Genomic DNA, 14,534 nt, shown 5'->3' with positions numbered 1-14,534 from the left:
TAATGACACTATCCAGAGATAGCCACTATTTACATTTGGATCTATTTTCTACCAATTTTTATACATATATTTCTGTATCCATGTGAATGTTTATATGTGTATACGGATATATACAAATACTGTTTTTACAATAATAGGATTCTATTATTTCTGTATAATACAGAAGATTTCCATTTTCATTCACTTAATGTTTTATTGTGAATAGTTTCCCATTCATTAGGTATTTGAATACATAATTTTTAGTTGCTCTATTGTGTTCTAGCAAATGGATGTATCATAACTTATTCATCCATTCCACTGTCTGGGGGCATCATTTATTCTGTTACCAGTTTTTCTCAGGTAGAATCAATGTTGTGTTAAATGTCCTTTTTTTTTGGTGAGGAAGATTGGCCCTGAGCTAACATCTGTTGCCAATCCTTCCCTTTTTGCTTGAGGAAGATTGTTGCTGAGCTAACATCTGTGCCCATTTTCCTCCATTTTATGTGTGGGATGCCCCCACAGCATGGCTAGATGAGCAGTACATAGGTCTGCACCCGGGATCTGAACCTGTGAACCCCGGGCTGCTGAAATGGAGCATGTGAACTTACCCACTATGCCACCAGACTGGCCTGTAAATGTCCTTATTTTTGTGAACATTACTTTTTATGCATATCTAAATCTTTAGAATAAAAACCTAGAAGTGGAATTATTGGGTCAAACACTATGAACATTTTTGAGGTTCTTGATGCATTTTGCTAAACTTTCAGAAGGTTTATATCAGTCTGTGTTTTTGAATATTTTCTCTCTAGGTTATTTTATCCATCTCCTCACTCTGTTATAGTCTCTTTCTCTATATAGACAGTCCTGACTTCCCGCCCCGCCCCTGCTCTTCATTTAAAACTATCTACTGCATGTTGCTCCTCACGGATCTCCCAGGGGTGCCTTGAACCTCACATATATAAAACTAAATTCCTTATCCCCCCCAGGCCAGTTCTTTCTTCTTTTGGTAGCCTCATTCTTCTGCTCGTTCAAAGCTCTAAATTTTAGCTCTCCCTCTTCCAATCATTTGTCAGATTCTGACATAATTCCTAGAGTAGTGCTTCTCAAACTTACGCGTGCTTCAGAATTGCCTGGAGGGCTTGTTCAAGCACAGCTTGCTGAGCCTACCCCAGAGTCCTTCATCCAGTAGGTCTGAGATGGCACCAGAGGATTTGCATTTCTAACAAGTCCTCCACTCATGCTGATGCTCCTACCAGGATGACCCTTTGAGAACACTGTCCTAGGGAGTCTCATATCAGTTTTCCTGTCTGTTCTCACATGTGGAATATTTTAGTAAACTGTTAACTGATTTCCTCTTTGGAGGTCATTTACTCTCCAGCTTGTTTGAAAAGCCATATCAAACTTCCTAAAACACAGGTATGACCCTGTGATTGGCCTGCTCTAAAACCTGCAGGCTTTGTCCTTATACTCCCTGAATTGGGTTTGAACTTCTTCGTGTGGCATGATCGATTATTATGGTATATCCATATGGCACTTTACAGGTTTTTTTAGTAGACTTTATTTTTTTGAGTAGTTTTAGGTTCATAGCAATACTGAGCAGAAGGTACAGGGATTTCCCATGTACCCCCTGTACTTTACAGTTTTCAGAGCACTTTCATATATAATCTTTTATCCAGGGTTTTCTATAATCTGATTGCAACCCATGTGGTCAGGTGAAAAAGGCATTTAGCAACAGGTTAGGAGTCTTGGGTTTTTCTTAATTTCACCTTTAACTGCAACCGTGAGTCCGTTTCTTCATCTGTAACATGGGAGGGTAGGATTGAAAGGTCTTGAAAGATTTCTTTTTACTGTATTATGCCTTTCTAACTTATCTTCCATTGCTCTTGCCAACAAAACCTACACTCCAGCTGGGCTGAGCTACTTACTAGTCTCCAAAGATACTTTTTGTTTTCCGGCTCCACGCCTTTGCTCATCTGTTTCTTCCCCGTAGAATGCCCTCTTCTCTCTCTCTTTCACAGTCCTATAAGGACCACCTCAAATGCCATCTCTTTGCACAGAGCCATGTTTGATCCCCTTCTCCTCATCCTTTCCCCTTTTTGATATTGCCTAACCTTTGGCTTGTAACTCTGTCCCTCTTATGGTGTATGTGACTTACTCTCATATAATGTTATTTATGTATGTTTCCTCTCTCCTGATAGATTATAAATTCTTTGAGGACAGGGAAGGCCTTTTTCATCACTATATTCACCCCTACCCCTGCCCTGTGCCTAGTCTGGTGCTTTGTATGCAGAAGTTATTCAGTAAATACCTGTGGAATGAACATGGGTGGTTTCAGGTGCCATTCATTAGCACCAGGGCTGTAGGTAGTTGGTCTCGTCTGTATATGGGATGACCTAGAATAAGCTTGACATTTAATATTGATATGGGAGAGCTGCTTATGCAGTTTGAAATGCTGGAATATGAGGATTCAGAAAGGCCAGCAGTTGAAAAGTGGTGTGACCCCCTTTATAGCAGATAGTAGTTGACATCAAAGTTTATGTATATGACAACTATCTTGGCTGAAAGGGATAGATGCTACAAGGGGATGGAACATGTCTCCTAAGCCACATTTGTGGTTTTTGTTTTTGTTTTTTAAACAGGGAGCCCATGGCCAAGATAGATGAAGGGGTGGTAGCCCCAGTGAGTGGAGGTGCTGCCCGACTCCGATTTTTCTCCATGAAGAGGACAGTATCTCAGCAGTCATTTGATGGTGTCTCACTGGACAGCAGTGGCCCTGAAGACCGGATTTCAGTGGACAGTGATGGCAGTGACAGCTTTGTGATGCTCTTGGAGTCTGGTAGGTGGAAGCAGTGCCGGGCAAAGTTACGGAAGTCTAGAAAAGGTCCTTTCTGCTGCCTGTATTCAGATTGTCAGGATGCAGAAGGAGTTGAGATTTGATAAAATAGACATTTTCTTAACCAAAACCAAAAAAGAGAAATTTTAGTGGCTTTATCTCCATATCTTCTAGGTTATTGGTTAGTACTTGACCTTTATCACAGAACGAGACTCAGACCAAAGGAGAGAGCATTAGTCTTACAGCCATGTAGCTGCAGCAGTAGAATTAGTTTTGTGGCTGGTGTCAATGATGTGTGTGTTTATTGTCTGTTTTTTTTTTTTTTTTGCCTAACTATGTATTTTAGTATAAAATAACTAGGAGCTTTTTGTCTATGATAAAATGAGTAACTTTGGGGCTGGCCTGGTGGCATAGTGGTTGAGTTTGCCCACTCCACTTCAGTGGTTCAGGGCTCGTGAGTTTGGATCCCAGGCACAGACCTACATATCACTCATCGAGCCATGCTGTGGCAGTGTCCCACATACAAAATAGAGGAAGATTGGCACAGATGTTAGCTCGGGACCAATCTTCCTCAAGCAAAAAGAGAAAGACTGGCAACAGATGTTAGCTCAGGGCCAATCTTCCTCACCAAAAGACAAAAACACAAACAAACAAACAAAAACAGACTTTTAGGAATTAGATCAATCACATCCAGAAGTTACACTTGTTTCTTCATTTTATTGAAATGGAAACTTTTTAAATGGTCCCCTAAGAATGTCTAAATGAAAATAAAAGAGAATGCACTGTTTCTTAAGCTGGGTGGTGTGTACCCATTTTTGTTTTGTTATTATTTTTAACTTATGGAAAATTTCACATATGGACAAAAGTAGACATGAACCCTCATATAGCCATTACCTAGTTTCAGATATTAAGAACTCATGGCCATTTTTGTTTCATATATACTTTTTCCCACTTTCCTCCCTCCCATATTATTTTGAAGCAAATCCCAAACATTTTTATCCATAAATATTTTCAGTTGCATCTTTAGAAAATACAGACTTTTTTTTTTTTTTTTTTTTTTGCTGAGAAGGATCCTCTTTATTCCCAAAGGACAATAAAAGGTCTTCAACATTAATCACACACTGTTGCCAACCAGTCAGGGTGTAGACGGCAGTTAAAAGAATTCTTATGTTATGAAATGTCCTAGTGCCTGCTGGGCTGTGGGTGAGAGGCTGATTCTCACGTGAGAACTGTAAGCTGTTGAGCCCCCCTAAAAGTTCACCTCTCCCTCGGAGGCTCTCTGCTGCTAGCCTTCTGCATACTTTGCTGAGGACAGCGGCTCTAGATAAATCTTCCTGCTGCGTGACAGATTTGGTCTGTCAGTACTGCCATATGTCACCGGAGGGTTGGGATCCTCTATCAGGGGTTTTCCAAGGGGGGGACAGCTACCACTCCTCATATGGCTTCAGGTGCACTCTCTTGGCCTGCTCTGTGATGTCCAGGAAGTCCTTGTAGCAATTTCTGGCCATGACAGTGTACCGTGTGGCGCAGCCTAATTCAGTGACCCTGGCTCTTGGCAGGTAGCCCGCCCAGCCAGGGATCGGAGGCTCCTGGAGAGGTTTCTTTATGTACTTGCATTCCAGACTCGTGGGGTGGTACTGCCGTTCGTACTGGTGCAGGGCCCGCAGGACCGTCTCCTCAGAGCAGATGGGCTTCAGTTTTGGGGCAGCGGCGACCGAGCAGTGAAATTCCTCCCTCTGGTCTTTATATCGCTGTGTGATCTCCTGGAAGGTTTTCAGACAGTGGGACATGTTGTCCTTGCTGGAGGTTCCCTCGCAGCTAAGGTATGGCACGAAGCCACTGTAGCGTGGTGTGATTGGCAGCTGTCTCATGAAGGTCTTGGAAGACTCCATGATTTCTCTCTCCCTGCGTCCCGCTCAGCGCCCTTCCGGGCATGAAATCCAGGGATTTGCCCATCACGTAGTTGGCCTCCGAAGCTGTTCTCCATTCTCGGTGCATGGTCTCCCCGAGCCGGGCGGGGCCCCTCTGGGTTTAGAAAATACAGACTTTTAAAATATTTAAAAAATTTTTTAAATTGGGGGGAAATACGCATAACAAAGTTTACCATCTTAACCTTTTTTTTCTTTTTTGGTGAGGAAGATTGGCCCTGAGCTAACATCTGTTGCCAATCTTCCTCTTTTTGCTTGTGGAATATTGGCCCTGAGCTAGCATGTGTGCCAGTATTCCTCTATTTTGTATGTGGGACACTGCCACGGCATGGCTTGATGAGTGGTGTATGGATCTGTGCCCAGGATCCAAACCTGTCAATCCCAGGGCACCACATCAGGGCACATGCACTTAACTACCATACCCCCGGGTTGGCCCTGCATCTTAACCATTTTTAACTGTAATTCAGTGGCATTAAATACTTTCACATTATTGTGCAACCATCACCACTATCCATCTCTAGAACTCTTTTCATCTTGCAAAACTGAAACTCTGTGCCCATTAAACAATAACTCCTCGTTCCCTCCTCCTCCAGCCCCTGGCAACCACCATTCTGCTTTCTGTCTCTGGATTTTGACCTCTCTAGGAGCCTCATATAAATGGAATTATACAGTAATTGTCCTTTTGTGACTGGCTCACTTCACTTAACACAGTGTCCTCAAGGTTCATTCATATTGTAGCACGTGTCAGGATTTCCTCCTTTTTTAAGGCTGGATAACATTCTGTTGTATGTTTATATCACATTTTGTTTGTCCATTCGTCCTTCCATGGATACTTGGGTTGCTTCCACTTACAGACTTTTTAAAAATGTGACCAAATAACCATTATCACACTTTCAAAATTAATAATAATTCCTTAAATTCATCAACTATCTAGTTAGTCTTCAAATTTCCAGTTGTCTCATAAATGTCATAAATGTTTTGTTTTTACAGTTGTCATTGTTTTTAGAGGTCGGATTTGAACAGGATATTTTGATTTTTGAACTCTTTTGTTGTCTTTCTTGTGCAGAGTCTGGTCCAGAATCTCTTCCGCCAGGATCTCTTCCCCATGCCCTGGCCAGTGCTGGTGTTCAGGGGAGCCCTGTTGTGGATAGTTATGGCCAGGGGTCACCAGAGGCCAACAGCTCAGCCTCACCCAGTGGAGAAGACCTCAATCTTCACCCGGTCAGCTGCTCTACTTTCTTCTCTACAGAGGGTAGGCTCTAGGCTGGAAGCCTGGGGCTCAGCTAAGAGAGTCTCCTTTTGCAGGTCTCAGTTCTGGTCCTGAAGGTGAATGAGGTGTCTTTTGGGATTGAGGTACGTGGCGAGGACCTGACTGTGGCCCTGCAAGCAGAGGAACTGATGCTCCAGCAGCTGGGCACCATGGGACTCTGGCAGTTTTTGCATGGACAGTGCCCAGGTGAGGATGGCAGCCGTAGCTTAACTTGCTCCTGTCACTGTGTTCCAAGGGCAGCTGCCCTAGGGCCAAACCCTTGGCCCTTCTCTCCAGCAGCCATCGGGGGAAGATCTCCAATGAAGCCCCCTTCTTCCAGGGATCCTCCCAGAGCTCTTTGTGAGGCTTTGCATTCAGTAGGCTATTCTCCATCTTGACTTCCCAGCTGCTCCTTAAGCTTATACATGAGGACAGTGTCCACTTCTTTGTGTGGCTGCTAATATCAAACTATGGGGACTTCTGTCATTCAGATTCAATCCTTTGATGTGAATTATCATTTATACTTTAAAAGATGACAGGAAAAATCTGGGCTTATGCTACATGGTTTGTTTAAAGAATTTATTTCTTTAAATATTGAGTAGATAATAAACAATACTTAAAAATATATGTAAGGTATAAAATAATAACCATACAGTGAACCTACCACCCAGTTTAATAACTAGAATAGTACCATTAACTTTAAAGTCCCTCGGATCCCCTCTCCTGACCCTTCCTCTGCCTCTCACCTGTCCCAGGCAATCGTATCCTGAATTTTGTGTTTGTCATTCTCTTGCTTTGCAATTCTTCCAAGTGTGTTTGTATCAATATATTATTTAGCTTTACAGGTTTTCGAGTTTTTCTAAATGGAATTACAGTTTATATTCTTTTGTGATATGCTTCTTTCAAGAAAATGATATTTTTCAAATTCTTCTAGGTTGTTGAGTTAGATTTAATTCATTCATTTTTCATTACAATGTGATATTCTATTGTATAAGTATACTTTTTGCTTTTTAAAAAATAGCTTTATCGAGGTATAATTAGCATACTATGAAATTCATTCATTGTAAGTGTACAATTCTATACATTTTAGTAAGTTTACAGAGTTGTGCAACCATCACCATTGCCCCCACAATATCTCTTGTACCCATTACAGTCCTCCCTCGACATCCACGGGGGAGTGGCTCCAGGACCCCCTATATGGCAAAATTCACAGTGTTCAAGTCCCTTATATAAAATGGCATAACATTTGCATATAATGTATGCACATTCTCCCATATACTTTAAATCATCTCTAGATTACTTATAATACCTAATACAATGTAAATGCTGTGTATATAGTTGTTATACTGCACTGTTTAGGGAATAATGACAAGAAGAAGAATCTGTACGTGTTTAGTACAGACACAACCATTCTGGGCCTTTTGATCTGTGGTTGGTTGAATACATGGATATGGAACCTATAGATACGGAGGGCTGACTGTATTCTCTTTACTTCTTCAGTCTATTCTGAACAGACATTTGAGTTGTTTCCAGTGTTTTTGCTATTTCAAATATGGTTGCCTGTCTCCTGTTAGGCACGTTGGAGAGTTTCTCCAGGGTTATATTCCTTAGGGTATAATTTCCAGGTCATTAGGGTAGGTATAATTTTAACTTTACTGGATAATACCAATTTGTTTTCCAAAATGGTTGTACCATTTTGCAGTTATATAAGTACGCAAGTTGTTCCATATCCTTGGTTACACTTGATATTGTTTTTTATGGAGTTTTGAGGAGATTAGCATAGATCGTGCTTGGCTTTATCAGAGAAAGGTGAGAAGACCAAGACTTGGAGAAAGGAAGGGACATTCAGATTTAGCAGAGTTGAGGTCCTGTGTTTTAAGAGCTTTCTCTTAGCCATTAGCCCAGTGCCTCAGATTCAAAACAGGGCCAGCTTTTTATTGGTCCTTAACCTCCCTTCCACCATGAGAGGCATTATAGCAAGGTAGCTAAGCCCACAGTCTTTGCAGTCAGGCTGCTTGTGTTCAGATCCTATCCTTGGTACTTTCAAGTTGTGTAACTTTGGGAAAGTTATTCTCTGTGCCTTAGTTCCTTCATCTCTAAAACGGGAATGATGATAATACTTTTGGCATAGAGTTTTATAAATATTAAATGCATGTATAGACTATTTCCTGGCTGTTAATCTGGCTGTTGTCTTTTTTCCCAAAGGTCCAAATTTTCAGGAATCCTCAACTTTGAAGTCTGAGCACATCAGGCCAGCTGTGGGCCTTCGCTTTGAGGTGGGGCCTGGTGCAGCGGTTCATTCCCCCCTGGCCATACAGAACGGCTTCCTGCATTTCTTGCTTCGTGACTGTGATCTTGAGCTGCTCACCTCGGTGCTCAATGGCCTGGGGCCCTTCTTGGAGGATGAGGAGATCCCAGTGGTAGTTCCCATGCAGATTGAGCTCCTGAACTCCAGGATCACCCTACAGGTGAGAAGATCTTTTGATTTTTTACCCTAGAGTTTGTCAGGCAAGGAATTCCGGCAGTGACGGCTGTTAACCTCTCCCCTTGTTACTGTAAAACATGGTGAGGATCAAGTGAGGAAATGCATATCAGCCTTCTTTGTCAGTATTATAGTAGTACACAAATGTGTGTTGCTGTCAGAAAGTCCTGGGTTCAGGTGAGAAGACCTTGTCTCTAGCACTTGCCTTGTCTTTGGCATGCAGCATGACTATGTTCAAGCCCACTAGGTTATCTGATCCTAGTTCCACCATCTCTAGAATGAGAGAGACTCAGTTATGCCTTTCACACCTTGCAAGAATGTAGGGATAAACATGAGGTAAAAGTGCTTTAAGCTGAATGGTAGAAGCACCGGTTGTCACCTAAACTGCCCTGAGCTGCGTGGGGGCATCATGCGGTTTCTCTTTCCTGCAGGATGATATGCCCCCCATCTATCCGACGTCGCCAGGCCCTATCCCCATCGCTCTGGCCGTGGAGCATGTTGTGCTGAAGCGGAGTGATGATGGTGTGTTCCACATAGGTGGTAAGTTGGGGCTGTCAGCCCCCAGCTTCTCTGCCTTTTTTCTCCTGTAAGGGAATAGGTGACAACTAGGAATTGTCTGCATGTTGGCAGCAGTTTGTCATTTAGGACCTTTACTTTTTTTCCAGCAGCTGCTCAGGACAGACCATCAGCTGAAGTACCTAAAAGTGAGAAGAGGCAGCCTCCAAAAGAACAGGTGTTTCTGGCGCCCACAGGGGAGGCTTTCGGACAGCAGGTGAGGACCTAACTGAGCATCACCTTTCCCATAAACCCTCAGGGGCTGTAATCACAGAAGCTGGTAAAACCCAGAGGGCTGAAAAGGGAGGTTGTGCTGTACACAGCTGGGTGGTTTGGGCTCCGGTCACCTAGCCGCAGCTTCTGGAAGTGCTGAATAGAGCTGTAAGTCAGAAGCTGGAGGTGAGTCGTTGCTGATCACTTATTCCACCTGTTGCTGTCCCTGTACCTCCTGAACTCTCAAGAGGAGATCAGGCTTTTAAAAAAGATCTAGTTGGGTTCTCTTGATCGTTGACCAAACTTGTGGATTTTTCTGTTTGAATTCTTCTTCCTTTTCCCTTACTGGATGTTTTCGCAGGGTGTGTTGCCTTATTCATTAACTGTGACTGACTTACTGTTCCTCAGGTGAAAGAACTGCCTGCCCTGCAAAAGGAACTGATAGAAACTAAACAAGCATTGGCCGATGCCACCCAAGATAAAGAAAAACTTCTTCAGGAGATTAGGAAATATAACCCCCTCTTTGAGCTCTGAGAGCAGCGGCTCAGCCATCTGTGCCAAGGAGAGAGGAAGGAGATCACCAGCAATAGCACCACCTGTGACAGAAGGCACCGTCCAGTGTTGAATAAGTCGGCTAAGGACACCAGAGGGACTGGAGGAGAGTGCTCATCTCACTCCTTGTGGTGTTCTTTCTACTAGCTGTTCTAACTTGGATGGAAGGCAGGCAAAGCATGACCACGTTCCAGGAAACTGGGGGCAGCTTTGCGCGTGGCTCAAGCATCATGTCTTGCCTGTATAAAGCTTCTGGCCCTCTGCACACTAGGTGGAATCTTCTTGACACTGTAGGGCCATTTCACCGCCTGGTTTCATGGCAGAGACATTTGCTTCCTCCACAACCTGTGTCAACAAGGCAAAGTACCCACCTTCCTCAATCACCCACAGAGCCACCAAAGATTCTATGTCCCAGAGCTTCCTGTAGCAGACCTGGAAAGTTCTGGGCCTGAGCTTTGACTACAGTAGTACGGTGGAACAGCAAACAGCCAGCGAGGCGGGAGCCAGGAGAGGCACAAGAATAAGAGAGACCTGGACTCGGTCTTTTTTCGATAGGGAACCAAGCTCTTATCATCTTGGCTGATGTTCCAATCAGATTCTTCAGGGTTAAGCTTCCTTTCTGTTAGACTTTCATCGTGATGCTGTGGTAGAAAGTAAACAACAGTAGCAGCTCGGTTGTATCCTCTTTCCCTTGAATGACACAATTTATTTGAAATTTAAATCAAGAAAAAAATATTCACTCTGAGCTTGGTTGAAGGTGTGATGTGGTAGGGATCAATGGGGGAGCTTGGTTCCAAGCCCCCGTTGCCCACCTCGAGTCCTGTCTCTCTTCCACAGCTGCACTTCCGAGGTGGTCTCCTCTGTCTGCCTGGGTCCCTGGCACATCTGCTTTCCCAGCGCCATGGCTTTCTGCCCGCACTCCCTCCTTAGCACTTGCTGGTTTGGGAGCGGCAAATGTGTTTTACAGTGTAACATAAACATCTCAACCTTTTGCCTCCCACCCCTTCTATCACTGTGGCTTTTTAAAATCATGTAATTTTGACTTAAGTGAAAAAAACAGCAACCCTTCAACCTAGCGAGGTTTTGCCCCTGCCCTATAAAAGAGCTATTTTCCTTTCCTCCCTAATTCTTCTCCAGCACTCCACCTTCATCTGTACTGCTCTGTGATGTACTTCAATTGTGTTGACGGGACAGAAGTTCATCAGCTAACTCCCCTTGAATTGGCAAGATGGTAAAATAGTGATTTATGTGTCACTAAAGCCTTAGTTACACATGACCTATTGAAGGAAAGATAAAATGGTCTCCTTTATGAGAAATCATGCCTGACTTGTATATTCTAGTTTTTTGAGGATAAAAAGAAACAGGCATTTACGAAGGAACAAGATCTAATTTGTTCAGACTTTTAAAAAATTTTGTCAAGGTTCTTCACTAAGGCAGTTTTAAAAATATCAGTTAGTGTGAGATTATGGGAATTTTTGTCATGCTTAGGAAACAACTTAGAGACTTAAGAATAAACATCTTTCTGAAGAGAATGGTAACAGGAAGTTTCCTATGGGTTGATGCTTGGTTTAACCTTATTTAAGATTTGTCTAAATAACTCGAAAGTAGGATATAGTGCAATCAAATGTCATTATTTACAGGCAGTGAAAGGTAAACCAAACAACATTTAAAAAAGAAAGGCAGAACCACAGAAGGGTCACAAGCTGGGCTGTGAATACTTAGGAAAGAGGTTCGGTGTGGCTAACTGTAAAGTAACGCACTTATGGAAGAATCAGCAACCGAAGAGGCAGCGAGCTGTCAGAACTCAGGGGAGAAACCTAAGCATTGCTGAGAGGGAGGCGGGGTCAAAGTGCTGCTGTGGCAAGAAGCCCAAATGCATCATCAGCAAGGGTACATGGAGACACAACAGAAAACAGATGATGTCTTAAATTATCTGTGCACCTGTAGTGACCTTATTCGCAAAATATATGGTGAAGGGAGGGAAGGTCCAGAGAACAGCAAAAATTGTCAGGGAGCAGAGGTACTTCCACATGAGGACGCATCTTTAAAATGTTGGCTCCACTTTTGGAAAGATAAAGCTGAGGGTAGTGTTAGATCAAATATCCTGTCAAGAGCAGGGACATGTTCACCAGGTCCTGAAATACTAGCCCTAGGGCTCTACCTCATAGCCTAAGGTAACAGAAAGCACTTCTGCAAATCAGAAACTTACGGAGCTCACTGTCCAGGAAGTGGTGCTGGCAGAAACTATGTATGGGTGCAGAAGGTTTAAGAGGAATCCTTGTATGGTGGCCTGCCAAAAGGAATCATAGAAAACGAGGGCTATTTGGTGATATACAACTGAGAGGAAACTGCATCCTTCCACAAACTGCCCCTTAGTGCTTCTCTCACAGGCAGAATGGTCAACAAAATGGATCACTGGTCCTCTCAAGTATGGTATTTCTGATGTTCTTGGAGGGGGGAGGAGAGAGATCCAGCAGCCAGAAACTAGAATTATTCAATCTTAGGCTCCCCTGAATTGGTTTAAAATCACATTCTGATTCTCTTTCCTTCCCTTCCTTCCCTACCCACCATATCTGTCTGGCATTCCTCCATGCAAAGAAAATGTCTAATGGGCGTTGCTTGGTATACCCTCACCGTAATTAACCTTGTGCTTGGCCGGGGGCAACAGAAACAAATCTAGCGAGCACCAAGGCGAGTCCCTTTCACCAGAGCTCAGTCAGCTTTCTGAGCTCTCTGGAGCTCTTGTCCATGTGGACAAATGGAGCCCTAGAATTTCTGACTTCCCTTATGTGGCAGCTTTGACCACTGTGTGATGAAATCCTCCCCCAAGAAATGTGGTAGGTGTCATCGTCCCACGGAATTTTAGTAAAAAACATCTTGTATAACTTTATACTCCTATTCATTGGAAGAAGGAAGACTTTTTCATAATAAAGAAATGTGTACTGTTTGGTAGTCCTCAGGATAAATGTAAAAGAAAAAGATGGAAGGAAAAATAGTAGTGTCAGCTCCTTTGGACTGCTTACGATTTCTGCCTTGAAGCTCTAAGACTCTGAACAAGAAATAACAATACCTCAAGAAAACGTCTGGAGTGATAGCAACACTCTCTCTCAAAGACTTCAGCCACTGCACACCACCATTTCAGCTGTGAAGCTTTATGACTACGCGTCATCTGTGACTGTCTCGAATTCCTGTTTACACGGCGGTACTGGAGATATGCTTTAGTGCATATGGACTGGATTAAACCTCTCTTTGCTGAGCTGCAGGGATGCTTATCAATCTTACATTGTTTTCAACTCACTGGAATAATTTAGTTTCTTTGACTTAAGATGGGAGTGCGCTCTCTGCTCATGATGGCTGCTTTATTGCTGTATGTTTAATTTGACCCTCATTTTGCCATGGGCCTCAGGCTTTATGTACCTTTTTCATGGTTTTGAAAGGAACGGTTCCTGTATGTGGAATATACAAGGGATAAACACCACCCCTCACATACCCTGTGCTTAAATGCTTCCATTTAATCCATTTACATTTGTTTTCCCTTAGGCTAGTTCAGGTGGGTAGTGGAAAGAACATAGTTTGAAGCATTGCCATAGTGATACTGGAACTTTCCTTTCAAACCTTTACACTAAGGGTTTGTTTTTTTTCTCCTTTATTTAATACTTGCCTAAACTTCTAAAGTCAGTTATAGTAACATCACAAAACTGTGGAAACTGAACATTGCTGCATAAGCCAGTGGGATGACACCTGGTTATCTGAGAACTGCAAAAGCTGTTTCAGTGCCTTGTGATTTACCATAGTCATCAGTGTTTCACGAGATTCTGGTGTGAGGTACTCTCCTGTCAGGGACTATGGCCTTCACCCAGATCGTCCCCTTCTGCTAGCATACGTATGCTCCGATTCACCTCTGGGTAGTTCTTACTGAATGGGGATTACTTTCCCTAGCTCTTAAAACAGACACAGGGGCATCACTCTTGGAGAATCTTAAACTGTGAGGTTTTGCTAAGTGGCCAGACTTGGGATGTGAACTTTCTCCCTTGTTATTTGTAAGTTTCAGCCTTATCCAATATCTCAGATTGCAGTAGGTATAGTTTTTATGACTGTTTAAAAAATTCCTGTTAGAGCTGAGGCAATATTTTTTTTCCAGTTTATTAGTTTTTGGTTAAGATTTAGCCTGAGTCTTACAGCATTTCTTTGTAGAATGCCCCACTGAAGTGTCTTCTCCATTGGCTAAGTACATGTCTAAAGCCAGGAGTTTTAATGTAAGGTACTAAAAGCCAGATTTGCCCAACTTTGTGAGTCCAAGCTGTTTCCCCCACTCAGGGTGCTAAACAGAATTGGAATCTTTACTAAGTCATGCTCAGGAAAGCTTCAAAAGAGAACAGCTTCCAAACCCTTCTCCCTATGACACTGAATGACAGAGAAGAACAAATTCTTGGGGATCGCCAATTGTATACAGTAGCCTTATTACTGCTAATCACTGTCAATAAAAGGTCACTCCATTCCCCTCTATTTGAGGAAAACAATGAGAATGTATCTGATGAACTGGAATACTGGTCAGTATTGGGAAATTTTAATGTTGCAATATCTAATCAAACCTTGAGTGTACTGGTTCTGTGAACCACCTGAAAAAAGCAAATTAAACTTATTAAACAGTATTGGTTGTGGTATATCTGTTTATAGGAATCTGAAATATATGGACTTTTACATTGTTTTTAAGTGCTTTAAGTACTCTATTATGAGATAAAA

The 14,534-nt window shown here is 42.8% G+C and overlaps 1 protein-coding gene and 1 pseudogene across 2 annotated transcripts in view; one reads left to right on the top strand and one right to left on the bottom strand.

The window, feature by feature from the left end:
• The window catches only part of BLTP3A (bridge-like lipid transfer protein family member 3A), a 70,824-nt gene extending 56,381 nt beyond the window's left edge, over positions 1–14,443 (top strand). Inside the window, exons 15-21 of one of the 2 annotated variants that reach the window (XM_046640761.1) lie at positions 2,619–2,815; positions 5,807–5,961; positions 6,046–6,196; positions 8,195–8,457; positions 8,903–9,011; positions 9,140–9,243; positions 9,648–14,443. In XM_046640761.1, coding sequence (XP_046496717.1) covers positions 2,619–2,815; positions 5,807–5,961; positions 6,046–6,196; positions 8,195–8,457; positions 8,903–9,011; positions 9,140–9,243; positions 9,648–9,773 — 1,105 coding nt within the window. In that variant the 3' untranslated portion in view covers positions 9,774–14,443. Of the gene's footprint in view, positions 1–2,618; positions 2,816–5,806; positions 5,962–6,045; positions 6,197–8,194; positions 8,458–8,902; positions 9,012–9,136; positions 9,244–9,647 lie in introns of both variants that reach the window. The other variant, XM_046640760.1, reaches the window with a different exon arrangement.
• Positions 3,488–4,881, bottom strand: LOC124226941 (uncharacterized protein C10orf82-like; annotated as a pseudogene).
• Positions 14,444–14,534: the final 91 nt, after the last annotated feature.

Source organism: Equus quagga, chromosome 15 (assembly GCF_021613505.1).
Source record: "Equus quagga isolate Etosha38 chromosome 15, UCLA_HA_Equagga_1.0, whole genome shotgun sequence".
Lineage (NCBI taxonomy): Eukaryota > Metazoa > Chordata > Mammalia > Perissodactyla > Equidae > Equus > Equus quagga.
This window is presented reverse-complemented; position numbering and strand designations above follow the sequence as displayed.